At 35.4% G+C, this 14,140-nt stretch overlaps 1 protein-coding gene across 1 annotated transcript; it reads right to left on the minus strand.

Moving 5' to 3' along the window:
* Positions 1-233: 233 nt before the first annotated feature.
* Positions 234-7,860, minus strand: LOC110724226 (NADH dehydrogenase [ubiquinone] 1 beta subcomplex subunit 10-B-like). The gene is made up of 3 exons (XM_021903634.1): positions 7,469-7,860; positions 7,312-7,372; positions 234-463 (listed from the first exon to the last, which is right to left on the minus strand). Exons 1-2 carry the CDS (start codon positions 7,755-7,757, stop codon positions 7,341-7,343), a joined length of 321 nt encoding a protein of 106 aa, XP_021759326.1. The 5' UTR covers positions 7,758-7,860; the 3' UTR covers positions 234-463; positions 7,312-7,340.
* Positions 7,861-14,140: the final 6,280 nt, after the last annotated feature.

The raw sequence follows: 14,140 nt of genomic DNA on the forward strand, positions 1-14,140 counted from the left end.
CATGTAATCAGAAACTTGCAATGAGCAAGATAGAATAAAGTTCACAGTTAATGCCTGAATTAGCTAATTATTACAAACATCTGTTTTTTCCTACGATAGCTTTCAGTAAATTTGTGATAAAGCAACATTAACATCACTGAAACTTTAAACCAATTTGATTAGCATGCCTAATATTAAGAGATGCTGCTAATTAAAGAGAAAAACTAAGTCTGCACTCCGCAAAGAAAGCAATATAACGCATGGTAAATTGGTAACATATAGCAAGACGGATCCAATATAGCTCAAAGCCAGGTGACAACAATTTATTCCAAAAGTAAAATCCATCAAGATCTACACAAGTTTTAAAGGGTGAGAACCAGATGAAATAAACTACACAGCAAATGTCATGGCACAGTTTCAACAGGCCAGCAATATTATACCAACACATTCTTTACTCCACCAGCATTGTACCAGGTTTAGTGATCTGCAAGCAAAAGACATATCTTTTAAGAAACTAATTCCAACATGTAACAATATGTGATATCTATAGCAGATATTATGGTTCTAAGTTCTAATTACAAAATAATTGCAAGATTAAGCACACAGACCATGATTTTTCTTTTGCTGAATACAAAAGCTACACGTTAAACAGCAAACTAATTCCTAGATTATTTATAAACCTCTGCATCAAGGAATAAGTTACGCAACAATTATTTAGTGCAAAGCATTTCTGGGTTCTACATTACTAACGCAAAAGGGGTACCTGAATGAGGAAACCCCTAAGAGCATGATTGACATTAAAAAAAAAATTAAAATAATAACACAATCAGAACCTAGACAAAACAAGGTTAGCAGAACAGCAGAAGGTAAAAGTAAGCAAGCTTGAAAAAGAACACAAACTCACATACACGTCCATATGCGCTTTTTTGTAATTTTTTTTTTTATTTATCCTTTAGTCACATCAAACCTTAATGTTTCTGTAACAAAACAAAATAAAATAAAATAAAAAATTAGTTTTGTTCCTAAATGATAAGCTGTTTCACTTGGGAGTCACTCACTCATTATCAAGGATTCTAGCAAAATTACCATAATATCCTTCAATATATAAATCTTTAACATTTCACATCCCCACCTTAAATCTATAGTTTTCCTTTGGAATTTTACAGGTTATGTTACTTCGACTCTTCATTTGTCTTCCAAAAACACTCAAGACTCAACACTTTGACAAGGATATGGAATCCTTGCTCAATATGTAAAAACAAAACGAAAAGAAGAATATGTGCGATATGTTCTCAACTACTCACAAATAGACTTCAAATAACCATTTCAAATGTGTGTAAATGTATTTGTATGCAAAATGTCTTTTAAAAACTGGAATGTGTTAGCATTCATGCCCTGCTTCTGTACCATGTCTGATTTTAGGACAGTTTTCATGTGCCTTAAAATTATCAACCTTGATGTTTTAGATACTTGGATATGTACCCACACCCGCACTCATACCCATGTATGAGTAGCATAGCTTACAATGGTACCACTAAGGGTAACATGGGAATTTGACTTACTAAGCTAATAATAAGTGGATCTATTCTTTTGTAATGAATTAATAATTAAAATTATCGCCTGTTTTTATAAACAGAGGCAACACCTCCAGCGTGGACTAGGATTATAATCCAACTGGCCATTAAAATAAAAGGCAGGTGGACATTGAACAACAGAACCAAGGCAGTAAAATTGCATGTGTCTTTCTATTACTCCATCCCAAATTAGTATTACACCTTTTTTTTTTTTTTTGGTAAATAGTACACCCTACGTCCAAATCCTATTTTACTACCACTCAAACACCCCTCTTTCACTTTTACTACCTATCTAAAATTATATAGTATTTTATTTTGCTACCACCTAAAATCACATAATTTAAATTTCACTATCACTCAACGGAATCCATTATGTCTCTGTTAAGTATATTCAAATAATAATAATAATAATAATAATAATAATAATAATAATAATAATAAGTGGATCTATTCTTTTGTAATGAATTAATAATTAAAATTATCGCCTGTTTTTATGGACAGAGGCAACACCTCCAGCGTGGACTAGGATTATAATCCAACTGGCCATTAAAATAAAAGGCAGGTGGACATTGAACAACAGAACCAAGGCAGTAAAATTGCATGTGTCTTTCTATTACTCCATCCCAAATTAGTATTACACCTTTTTTTTTTTTTTTTGGTAAATAGTACACCCTACGTCCAAATCCTATTTTACTACCACTCAAACACCCCTCTTTCACTTTTACTACCTATCTAAAATTATATAGTATTTTATTTTGCTACCACCTAAAATCACATAATTTAAATTTCACTATCACTCAACGGAATCCATTATGTCTCTGTTAAGTATATTCAAATAATAATAATAATAATAATAATAATAATAATAATAATAATAAGTGGATCTATTCTTTTGTAATGAATTAATAATTAAAATTATCGCCTGTTTTTATGGACAGAGGCAACACCTCCAGCGTGAACTAGGATTATAATCCAACTGGCCATTAAAATAAAAGGCAGGTGGACATTGAACAACAGAACCAAGGCAGTAAAATTGCATGTGTCTTTCTATTACTCCATCCCAAATTAGTATTACACCTTTTTTTTTTTTTTTTGGTAAATAGTACACCCTACGTCCAAATCCTATTTTACTACCACTCAAACACCCCTCTTTCACTTTTACTACCTATCTAAAATTATATAGTATTTTATTTTGCTACCACCTAAAATCACATAATTTAAATTTCACTATCACTCAACGGAATCCATTATGTCTCTGTTAAGTATATTCAAATAATAATAATAATAATAATAATAATAATAAATAAATAAATAAAAACCAGCACTGCCTATCCCCCGTCAGCCACCTTCCCCCCTAGCGGCGTTGGCGACCCACCCCACTCCTTTTTCCCCACCATTCGCAACCCGCCACCGCCTTCTCCCACCCAATCGAACCCTAACCGACCCAGACCCACCACCTAAACGACTAAACCCACCACCCACCCAAACCCTCGCGGCCTCTCTTCTTCTCCTTCTTGAAAACCCCCGTTTCTTCTCCATACCCACACACTCAAACCTAGATCTACCAGACTGCTACCTTAACCCACCTAAAACTACCCACCGATCCAACCGAATACCCATCCAAACCTACCCACCTAAAACCAACCACCACAAACGGCCAAACTCACCATCACAACCCAAAACTTAAAATAAAAAAATAAAAAATAAAAAAAAAATCGAAAAAATCGAAAACCAAAACAAGTAAAAACTGAAATTGGCTTCAATTTCACCATGAATTTGGTTTTTTTTTTTGGTGGCTGAACGGGGAGGCAGTTAAGGTGGTTGAAGAGGGAGGGGTGGCTGGAAGGTGACATTGAGGGTGGCTGGATCTCACTAACGGAAATAATAACCGAAAGTGTTAAGTGGTAATGAAATTTAAATGATGTGATTTCAAGTGGTAGCAAAATAAAATTAAATTTTAGATGGGTAGCAAATGTGAGAGAGGGTTGTTTGAGTGGTAGCAAAAGTGAAAATTTCCTTTTCTTTTTGGGTAAACCAAAATACAATGCCTCTTTCTATGTAAAGATTGTATTTTTTGACATTATAACCCTTTTTTTATGAGTTGTCATCTTTTTTCCTTATATTTTTTGTACTTTTAACATCAATTTCCAACACATTCTCCCTTTATCTCTTCAATTATTCTCAATTACTTTTTATTTCTCTCTATCTCTCTCTAACCCCATATGCACATATGTACTTTTAATCATTAGTTTTAAAGAATTTACAACTTCCTTAATTCCACACAAAAACTATAGGGTGGGGGGGGTGGGGGGTGGATGGGCAATGAGAGGAGACTAGGGGAATGGAGAGGGTAAAGGGAATGATTAAACTGTCTTAAAAAAGAGTAACAAAGGAAAAGAGCCCTTTTGATTCCCTTAGCCTTTCTTGAAGACCCCAAAGGCCCACACCAAATGCACCCTAATTTATTTCTACTTGAGAAAGAATGAAATAATAATGAGAAGCAGAAAAAGAAGAAAAAAAAAAAAAGAAAAAAAAAAAAGAAACACACCACATGCTTGCTAAAAGTTGAACTTATGAATTCAACACATACTAATATTCGGACTTGAGGACTCCACAAAATAAATTTCCACCCATATTTATATTCAGATTATCCAACATAAGTTACATAACCACTCAAAATCATAATCCGAAGTATATCATGCCAAGTTGGTGCAACAATATTAGAAATCTAAGAAAAGCTAGCCAATGGTTCAGTGATAATAGCCTATGATGATCAGAAAAGCTAGCCGAAGGTTCAGTGATAATAACCTATTATGTTGGCCAAGGCCTGCTGTACATGTTTGATATCATTACATGAAATGACCTCTGTTTGGACACAATATACGCCTAAAACTAGGGTGAAGGGGTTGGCGAGCAATGGTCATGATTGAAAAATCAGATTAAACTTCTTCCCATTTTGCATAATAAATTTTTTTAAATTAGTCTTTTACATGCATACCTGAGGGAGAAGCACACTTGTGAGTGATATCTAAAATATCTTAAGAAAACATACAAAAGACAAAGATATTTTAAATACAGGTAAATACAAGTTAATCTTTGAGATTCACAAAATTTGTTTATCACATGGCAATTTTGTAAATAAATCAACAACTTTTTCCATAAAAGTGGGTCCTACAGTGATGATGACTGCATAAAGTTGTTGACTTATTTACCAAAATGCCATGTGATAAACAAATTTTGTTTATCACAGATATTAACTGGGGCTTCCTCTTTAAATACTTCTAACTTTCTAAGCAATCCAGCATTTCTGAAAAAATTCAAGTAACAAAGCTACTAAAAACACAGATTTTTTAGAGCTAGGACACATTTGAAAACCAAATTTGGAGCCAATAACTGACAGGAAGATTGAAATTAAGATTGGGGCAACAAATTTTTAAAAGTGAGACAATCCTAATGGAGGTATCTATAAATTAAGGCCAGGTCAAATGAATGGCCTTCAGCAGAAAAAGATAGGAAGGAGTATTTAGAAAATAATGTTATGATACTAAATTTTATAGTACTATAGAACCACAAACAAGAAGCGTAGGGGGGAAGAGAAGAAAGAAGGGTGAGGGTTATCACAGTCAAAATTACGGGTATGTGAGATAGTGAAAAGCATTGTTTTTAACAGGTATTATTCATCTCTGTTATTATTCAACTCTTTAGAACATTGATAAATTCATTTAAAAAACTATCATCTATTCTTAAATTTATATGTAACCATGTCCATGTCTTAACTTAACAATACAAATTAATATTGTCCTCGTAACTTAAAAAAAAAATTTGAAAATTTCAAGCCAATATTATGGCTCCATGCTAGTGACGGTCCAACTATCATGAGTGCTAAACGGCTAATTATTTCAATATTAAAATAAAGATGCAAAATTCCTCAAAGAAGTATACGGCTGACAATAGCAAATACGAAAGTTCACCCAATACATGATACATATCTACTCTTCATCTATGTCCTGTCCATATTAAAATTACAAGCCATATCTACTTTTCTTTTATGATCATGAATCAAAATAGATACCATTCTAAAGACAGGAAGATTCTCAAAGCAAAACCGAGACAGTTCACCTCACTTCGCACACTGCACAATAGTGTACAAAAATCACTCAATTATTTTGGTTTCTATGCAGTTTTTTATCGAATCACTAATTACCAATGCGGGATTCAGAATATGCTATGCCATACAAACTCTCTAATCATAACTTCCGAAGAAACCCGAATCTCATATGAATACCAAAATTCCATTAGGTACATCCGTACATGCCTTAAATCAAATTATAAAGTCAAATTCAACTAAATCCGTACATGCTTTAAATCAAATTATAAAGTCAAATTCAACTAATCCCCTAAATGCCCAAAAGAATTGAGCAAAAAGACGCTGCATATCACTATGTATTGTGATTCGCTATTATATAACTTTATCTTATAGTCTTCCACTAATTCTCAACACACTCCAAACATATTTCATCATACACACCTAACACACATCTGAGACCTCAAATGAATAAGAATACTTCAGTTTGATCCTTTAAAAAATATTAGAAAACCATATAAAAGCTTTGGCATTGGTGTCAAATATTTCTCACCAGCCTAACACTTAGGTTTAGACATTAAAGGAACCTGGCAAGACCTGAGCACTCAGATACAATCTTATGAGCCACCATATAAACATTCAACAAGAACTGGAGAGCTCGTGCTCCACCAAACTTCAATTAAAAACTTTTATATAAAAATTCGAGAAACATAAAACTAAGTCACCTAGGCTAAACTCACAAATTACCCTTGAAATTCAAATGGGAAAATTGCGATAGTATTTCAAACCCACGGAACTTTATCATATGAACACAACCATACCCTTCAATCAATTCATTAAGCAGCAGTGGTGCAATAGGTGTAATATTTGTTCAGGGAAAACTCAAATACAATAACTTTGACTTGGAAATAGAGGATTAAGGAGATACATAGCTTCCAGGAGCACAGTGCATTGTTCTTTATTCTCTCCACACCACCATTGAGCAACACATTTTCATATTCAACGAATTAATAATCGGAGGGCACTATTTGTCTATAGTAGTGTCCCACAAGTCACCACCCTGTTAACTTACCAGACGACAATTTCTAAAGCAAACATATCAGCCTTAGTTTCAACAGATTCAACAGTTCTTCAATCAACTAAATCGAAGGCACAAAATTTAAATGCTGTGGGCAATATGAATCTCTTCAAAAGCCTAGTCTTTACATCAAAACTCAAGGAAAAAAAAAATAAAAAACTTAATTCCATCTAAGCTATGCAAAAGCTACTCAACCTAAGTCACTTGAAAGGTATAGATTCAATAAATTAAATCACGCGCACTTGCCATGTCTACCAATTTCAGAGCCAACTACCGAGACAGCCCATAATTAGGGCATATTGAAGAAGAGAATTGCGTCAATGGTTATATCTAAATGCTCTAAACCCCTTTCCATCTCATTCCCAACAACAGACATATACAAGCAAAATCAAGTTACAGAAAAACCATCATGTAGTACATTGATCAAAATCATTCAATAAGAGAACAACTAACACAATACAAAAACAACCCATTAAATAAACAACTCAATTTGTTTTAAACAAATAAATAATTTTGCATAAATATACCCAATTCCAACATAGAATATCTAAAAGTCAATCCCATATAAGCTAAACAAAAGGGCTTAGAATAATTACCTCAAAATAATGCAAGAACCAAGTCAAAATCATTCAGCCTCAACAGATTCCACTTTAGGACCTAATTCAAAACAAACCCAATTTCAAAATAAATCTAATATATACCAAGAAAAAAAAAATCAATTGAATGAATGAAAATTAGCAGAAAAATAGAAACCATGGAGGGAGTGAGGGCGATGATCCTTGTTCCAGCCGACGCCACGGGTGGCCTCAAGGTATTGATTGACAAGGTGGCGACATTTTTGGAGGTGATTGACACCCTCAATGCGGTAACACCACCTGAGCTTATCCCTAAGAATCTTGGCAGTTTCGATGTGGATCCATTTCTCACGAACTAAATGCTCGCGCATTTCAAGCATTGCAACAGGGTCTTTGTATGGGTTTGCTGGATCGAAGTCATCTGGTGGGGATTCATCGAACTCTACCTTGAAGCTCTTCCTTCCCATTTCTCCTTTCTCTTTTTCTCTGAGTTGCTGTGATCTGTGAAGGGGTGTGAAGAACTAGAACAACTGATGAAAATGTAATGGGGATGTGTGGCCGTGTGGGAATGGAGTTGAGGTTGTTTTCGGTAAAGCCCGGCAAGGGATTTGTTTTGATGGAGGCCCAATTAGTCCTAACCCATTATCACGAGTAGAGCGGACAAAAGCTAATATTTTCTCCGTTTTTATTTTATTGTACAATTAGGACTTTTACACTATTCACTTAATCTTCTTTGACCACCATTTGTGATTTATTCATTCGGAAAAATATAGTCAAGTGGGATCTAGTTAGATTTCTCTCGAAATCTTTATAATTTTTACAAAAGTATAATCGAAGATATTAATAGCTAAAAAATTGCATTGGCAAGTGTGAAATCTCTCATGGTGCAATAAAAAAAGAACGGATGAAGTATGATACTCCCTCCGTCCCCGAAAGAATGACCTTACTAAAAGTATATTGGAAAGATAAATTTATATTGGGTTTATAAAAAAGTAGAGAAAGATAATACTAAAAGTATATGGAAAAACAAAATTTTATATTGGTAAGCTGAATTTGCACAAATATTGTTGCAAATTGGTGGGTTTTAATGCTAATGAGTCATTCTTTTTGAGACTAAAATTAGGCCAAATGGGTCGTTCTTTCGGGGACGGATGGAGTATGATAATATAATACAATAGCTCAAGTGGTTAAATCTTCCCTCCTGATTCCAAAATATACTGGATCGATTTTCATCTCCTCCCTTGTGGCTCTCTAAAAAAAAAAGTGGTTAGTGTCAAGTATTTTCAACATGTTTAATTGCTTAGCTTCACACGAAATGATACGTTTAACTAATCGAATCGGGTTATTTGTATTGAGGTTCCTTAACATGTATTTTTTGGGTTATATATATATATATATATATGGAATTGCTAGAATGAGAAATGAGAAAATCACTAATCTCTTGATGCATCATCTTAGTTTAAAATTCAAATTCCCACCTCTAATTATTCTTAACTTTCTCATATTTTGACAAACAGCGTGCCAAGAAGATGTGCTTCATTTAAAAGAAAACAAAGAAATTATATCAAATGAGTTTCAAAATCAAAAATCCAAAAAACAAAACCCCAACAATGCCTGACGGAAACTAATATTTTGGTTCGGATTTTTCGATTTCAGGTTTAGTATTGAAATTCAGGATTTATTGTACAATGACCCAAAATCGACTCGAAAATCCAATTCAGTTTTGACTTGTATAGATACAATAATATATAACATAACCTATTTATATTACTTCTAGTTAACTTTCTCCTCCTTTCTCTCTCCTAAACCTTAGCCTCCACTGCTGTTTTTTGAAGGGGCTTCCATCGATGTTAACCGATGGAAAGCCCCAATATAATCTTTGTTAATTTCTTTAAAAGTTTTTCTAGGTTTATAATAATGCTTTCTCCTTTTCGGAGAAACTTTTCTCCTTCAAAAGAAAGGATTTCTTAACTTCTTCGAAAGACAAGGATTTATTGTCCTCCATCGAAAGACAAAACTTATCTCCTCTTTTCGGGGAAGAATTTTCTTGGGTTTGAATCCATGATATTAATCTAATGATGGATTATCGTGAAACTATTTCATTGGTGAAAACCTATGCGAGATTGCAAGGGTTATCAAGTTTTCGAATACAGTCGGATAAATAAGAAGGAAAACCCCCTAAGGCTACAAAGGATTGTTAGATTGTCCCTCCAACAAGGCTATATTTTCCAGCGATATAAGTGGGAGATGCTCTACATAAGTGCAAGATCTACTCGACTATTGTAGTATTTATGAAGGAAATTTTAATATGATTTTTATGTACTACCCCCGATTCTTATTACTCGCAACAAGGACTAGTTTTCCGAAATCCTAGGCGAACAATCTTAAGAATAGTTAGTGAAAAATAAGGGTGTAGGCGTCGTTTGAAGTGCGCCTACGTTAAAAGCATGTTGTGAATATGCTTAGCACTCATAGGAAGTGGGAATCGACATAATACGATTAGGGACAAGGAAAGTAGGGAGCCGCCAACAAGTTTTTAAGGAACTTGTAAACCGTTCACGGATCATAAAAAGGCAACCACGATAAGGGACAACGATAGGCAACAATGATTGACCCGTGAAGGTTACACCCCATTCATAATCCATGAGATTACTAACTCCATATGGTTCGGAACCACGAAAGGAGGATCGGGGATGATGGTACTAAGTGAGTCATGGAGTCACATTCGCCCGTATTGGCCTCTACTCGATTCTTATATTGAAAAGCATTCATGTGATCTCAAAGGCATACAAACAAAATATTCAATTTGCTCCAATCTATTATTAAGCTAAATTGGTTGAATATTAATGCAACATATAATTCTAAAATATTTGTGATCACTTGAATTAAACAACAAGATTAAAAAGGAACCTAAACCGGTTATCCAAATCATCATATTAGGCGTGATTTTCAATTACATATTCCCTTTAACATGTAATATGGTGATAAAAAAATAATAGAATAAAAATTAATATTGGAAGCAATTCAACAATAATAGCGTTAGTCAAAATAAAGATGAAATAACCTAATCATGATACTAGCAATAAGAAAATAAAATAAGAGTAATTAAATTAATTAATTACTCACATTCCGCGCGTTCCTTTAAATCGCTACATCATGAATAAACTGTTAGTAACTTCACTAAAAATACAAAGTAAATGGAAATTAAATTAACTAAATATTAGATTTGATTTGGTCCAAACCCTCAGTTATTTGTACCTTTCACGCCTTGGTTTAAGGACAGAACCTCGGGTTAAGTATAGACTCCTTGGAGTGCTTAGGGGAATTGTTATGAAAGAATAAGGAGGCTAGAAATTAGGTTAAAGAGGGAGAAGAGAATGATTTTTGGTGTAAGGTGAGAGAGTGATTATTGTTGCCCCGTACATCAGAAATGAGGGGGTATTTATAGAGAAAATGTGCTGAGGGAGCACGCGGAACCCTAAAATGATAAAAACCCTAAAAAAGTATCCCGTGACACGGCAAACTGTACCGTGACACGGGAAGTCCCACCGTCAGACGGCAAACTTTCCCGCGACACGGTACATTTTTAGTGTGACGCGGGAAATTTTCAGAAAACGAGAAAGAAAACGCGTTAAGGGTTTACGCGGAAAAGACACGGAATGTCCCATGACACGGCACAGGTACCGTGACATGGCAGTATCCACCGTGACACGGTACAGTACACCGTGTCACAGTATGGAAGACGCGGAAATTACACGGAAACAGCTCCGTGTCACGGGGAATCCCACCGTCAGACGATGTAAATTCCCGTGACACGGTGGAAAATGCCGTGACGCGGGAGTTGTTTAGGTACGAAGAACGCAAATAGGACACGGAATAGCCCCGAGTCACAGCAAGGGCACCGTGTCACGAGGATTCCCACCATCAGACGGTGCAATTTCCCGTGACACGGTGGAATTGCACTGTGCGCGGTGATTCCAAGTTTTTATCCATTTTTAAAACCATCATAACTTTTGATCCGTAACTTGGAATAAGGCATATAATATATCATTGGAAAGCTTATCAAGTCTAATTTCCAACCAATTAGAATAAAGTCAAAATGATATGTAGATTTTAGGATATGGTCGTTTTAGAGGAAGGGTGTCAGTTTTAGGCCGAGTTTGGTATTTTGCTCATATCTTTTTCGTTATAGCTCGGAATTGGGCTTATGATATATGGTTGGAAAGCTTATTTAAAGGCCTATCCAAAAAAATAATAATTGGATCAAAATTTTATAGCCATAAAATCAGTTTCTCTCAGTTTTGCGATATGGACACGAAAAGTGGAAAATAGGTTATGGTTTAGGGAAATGAGCTAGAAATTAGATTGGTTCATGAAATATACTGGATAGAACATGAATTTAAGATTAAATACTCAAATTGACCAATAATGGCGGTGAAAGGTGTTCATCAACGGGTTTGGTTTTGGGGAGACATTTTTAGGTGTCTACAGAAGCCCCCACTTTGACTGAGTTTGTAGAAACGTCAGTTTCGAAAACGATAGTCAAAGTATCCGATAGGGACGGAGAATGATTTAAGACGTTCTGCGATCCTAAATCATTGTGTATACGCCAATACCTGCAGAAAAATGTTAGTTCTACAGATAAAAGAGTAAAGGGATAGAATGCTTATCTAACACCAGTGTATTGGTGGCAAATGAGCTTGGTAGCTTCCTATGCTTGAAGGAATCCACCGGATGACGTCTGTTGATACGCTTTCCATGTTTGAGGAAAGCCGACTGAGGAGTTTGGTAGTTTTCTAAGCCTGAAGAAACCTACCGGATAATACTTTCCATGCTTGAGGAAAGTCGACGTATAAATTTGGTGTCATTATATGCTTGAAGAAATCCACCGATGATGCTTTCCATGCTTGAGAATCCGACTTGGCGGTTTTCTATACTTGAAGAAAAATCCACCGATAACGCTTTCCAAGCTTGAGGAAAGCCGACTTGGCGGTTTTCTATACTTGAAGAAAAATCCACCGATAACGCTTTCCAAGCCTGAGGAAAGCCGACTGATGAATATGGTGTCATTCTATGATTGAAGAATTCTACCGATAATGCCTTCCATGCTTGAGGAAAGCAGATTTGGCGGTTTTCTATACTTGAAGAAAAATCCACCGGATAATACTTTCCATGCTTGAGGAAAATCGAAAGATGATGAGATTGCAAGTCTCTGTGTATCGAGAACCTTGCGTCATGAAATGATGGTGGTCCTCTTGTCCCCGGACGTGGGCTGTAGATGGTCCACTTGTCCCCGGACGTGGGCTGTAGATGGTCCGTTTGTCCCCGGACATGGGCTGTAGATAAGATCTGCAAAAATAAATTTGCCAATGGACTCGTATATACTGTGATTGACTTGACCACTGACTTGACCAAGTTTGACTTGATGTGACATGACATGTGTATGACTTGTGAGTGTGTGTGTGTGTGTGTGTGCAGACACAAGCAAACGAAGATGCAAAAGCAAAAATTTTCTGTCAATTTTTGTCATGAGTGGAGGGTACCGACTTTCTCCTGAAAAAGAAAGATGTGAAAACTGAACTTTTATTTTCGAACTTCCTTCGATGAAAACCTGGAAAAAGTTTTTGAACTTCCCCAAAATAAAAAAATGAAAAAGGAAAGAAGTTTTGAACTTCCTCCTTGAGCAAGATGAAATGAATCGTATGGATTAAATTGCTTGTCCTGAAAATAATGTATGCATGATGCATGTTCTTAGGCCAGGAGGCTAAGGACAATAACATCATGTGACACGATAGATGAATGAACTTAAGTCATGGAGCTAAGCATCATATATGTGTGAGTGAAGTGTGTGAATGTGATACTAAGGCTGGCTGCAAGGGTTATAGCGATGGAAAGAGATGTGAGAAGAGTTAAAGATGATGACTCTTCAGGCTGGGTAAGCTAATGTGATTTGGGTTCAAGCCCCCAAGTATAGCTCTAAATGGGTAGGGATAAGCATTGGATATTCTTTGACTCGATCATGCATGGATATGAATATGAATGTGGCCGCACCTTGATGTGAGGTTGCCTACGTATCCGTTAGGAATCAGGCCGAACGTAGCTCTAACCGAACTTTGCACAAGTGTATGTACACCTCAAAGAGGTCTTTCAAGGGTTGTAATGTGGTTAAGTTGATTTAAGGAAGAAAGGGGTAAAAGGCTCAAGACCCGAGAGAATCCCCAAGATGTGTAATTTTGAATTTGAAAATTTTGAATTTTGCAAGTTTATTTTCAACTTTTTTTTTTTGTTTTGAATCTCTTTTTTTCTCTTTTTTTTTATTCTTTTGAATCAATGTAGACAATCTCAAATCATGCGGTCCATCACTCACTTAGCATTCATGTTTCTCAGGCACGGTACCAAGCACTCTATGAGAGACGCAATTTGAGACGTGTTCATATCAAAGACATTGGAACACTTGCCTTTAGACATTGTTTTATTGTTGCTTTGCTGCTTTCTTTTTTTTTTTTACTTGCTTTTTGAATGTTATACAATTACACATCTTCCAATCCCAGGGTTAAGTTAATGTGGGTTGAAGAAATGAAGGCCAAACGTTAGACGAGGCTCAAAATGGTTGATGAAGAAATGGAATGTGATTGAACGGTTAACAGGGAATGACATGGTTGCAAAGGTGCCTCAAGTCATTGGTGTACCTTGGGTTTAGTTCGGTAATTGATTTTTTTTTATGAAAAATTCTATGATCGAGATGTAAAGGAAAATTGCTCATTTTATTAATGGAAAAGGTGAACGAAACACATGAAACATATAAAAAAATTGAAAGTGGAAAACCTATGCTAGACATGAATGGGGGGAA

Source organism: Chenopodium quinoa, unplaced genomic scaffold (assembly GCF_001683475.1).
Source record: "Chenopodium quinoa cultivar QQ74 unplaced genomic scaffold, ASM168347v1, whole genome shotgun sequence".
Taxonomy (NCBI): domain Eukaryota; kingdom Viridiplantae; phylum Streptophyta; class Magnoliopsida; order Caryophyllales; family Amaranthaceae; genus Chenopodium; species Chenopodium quinoa.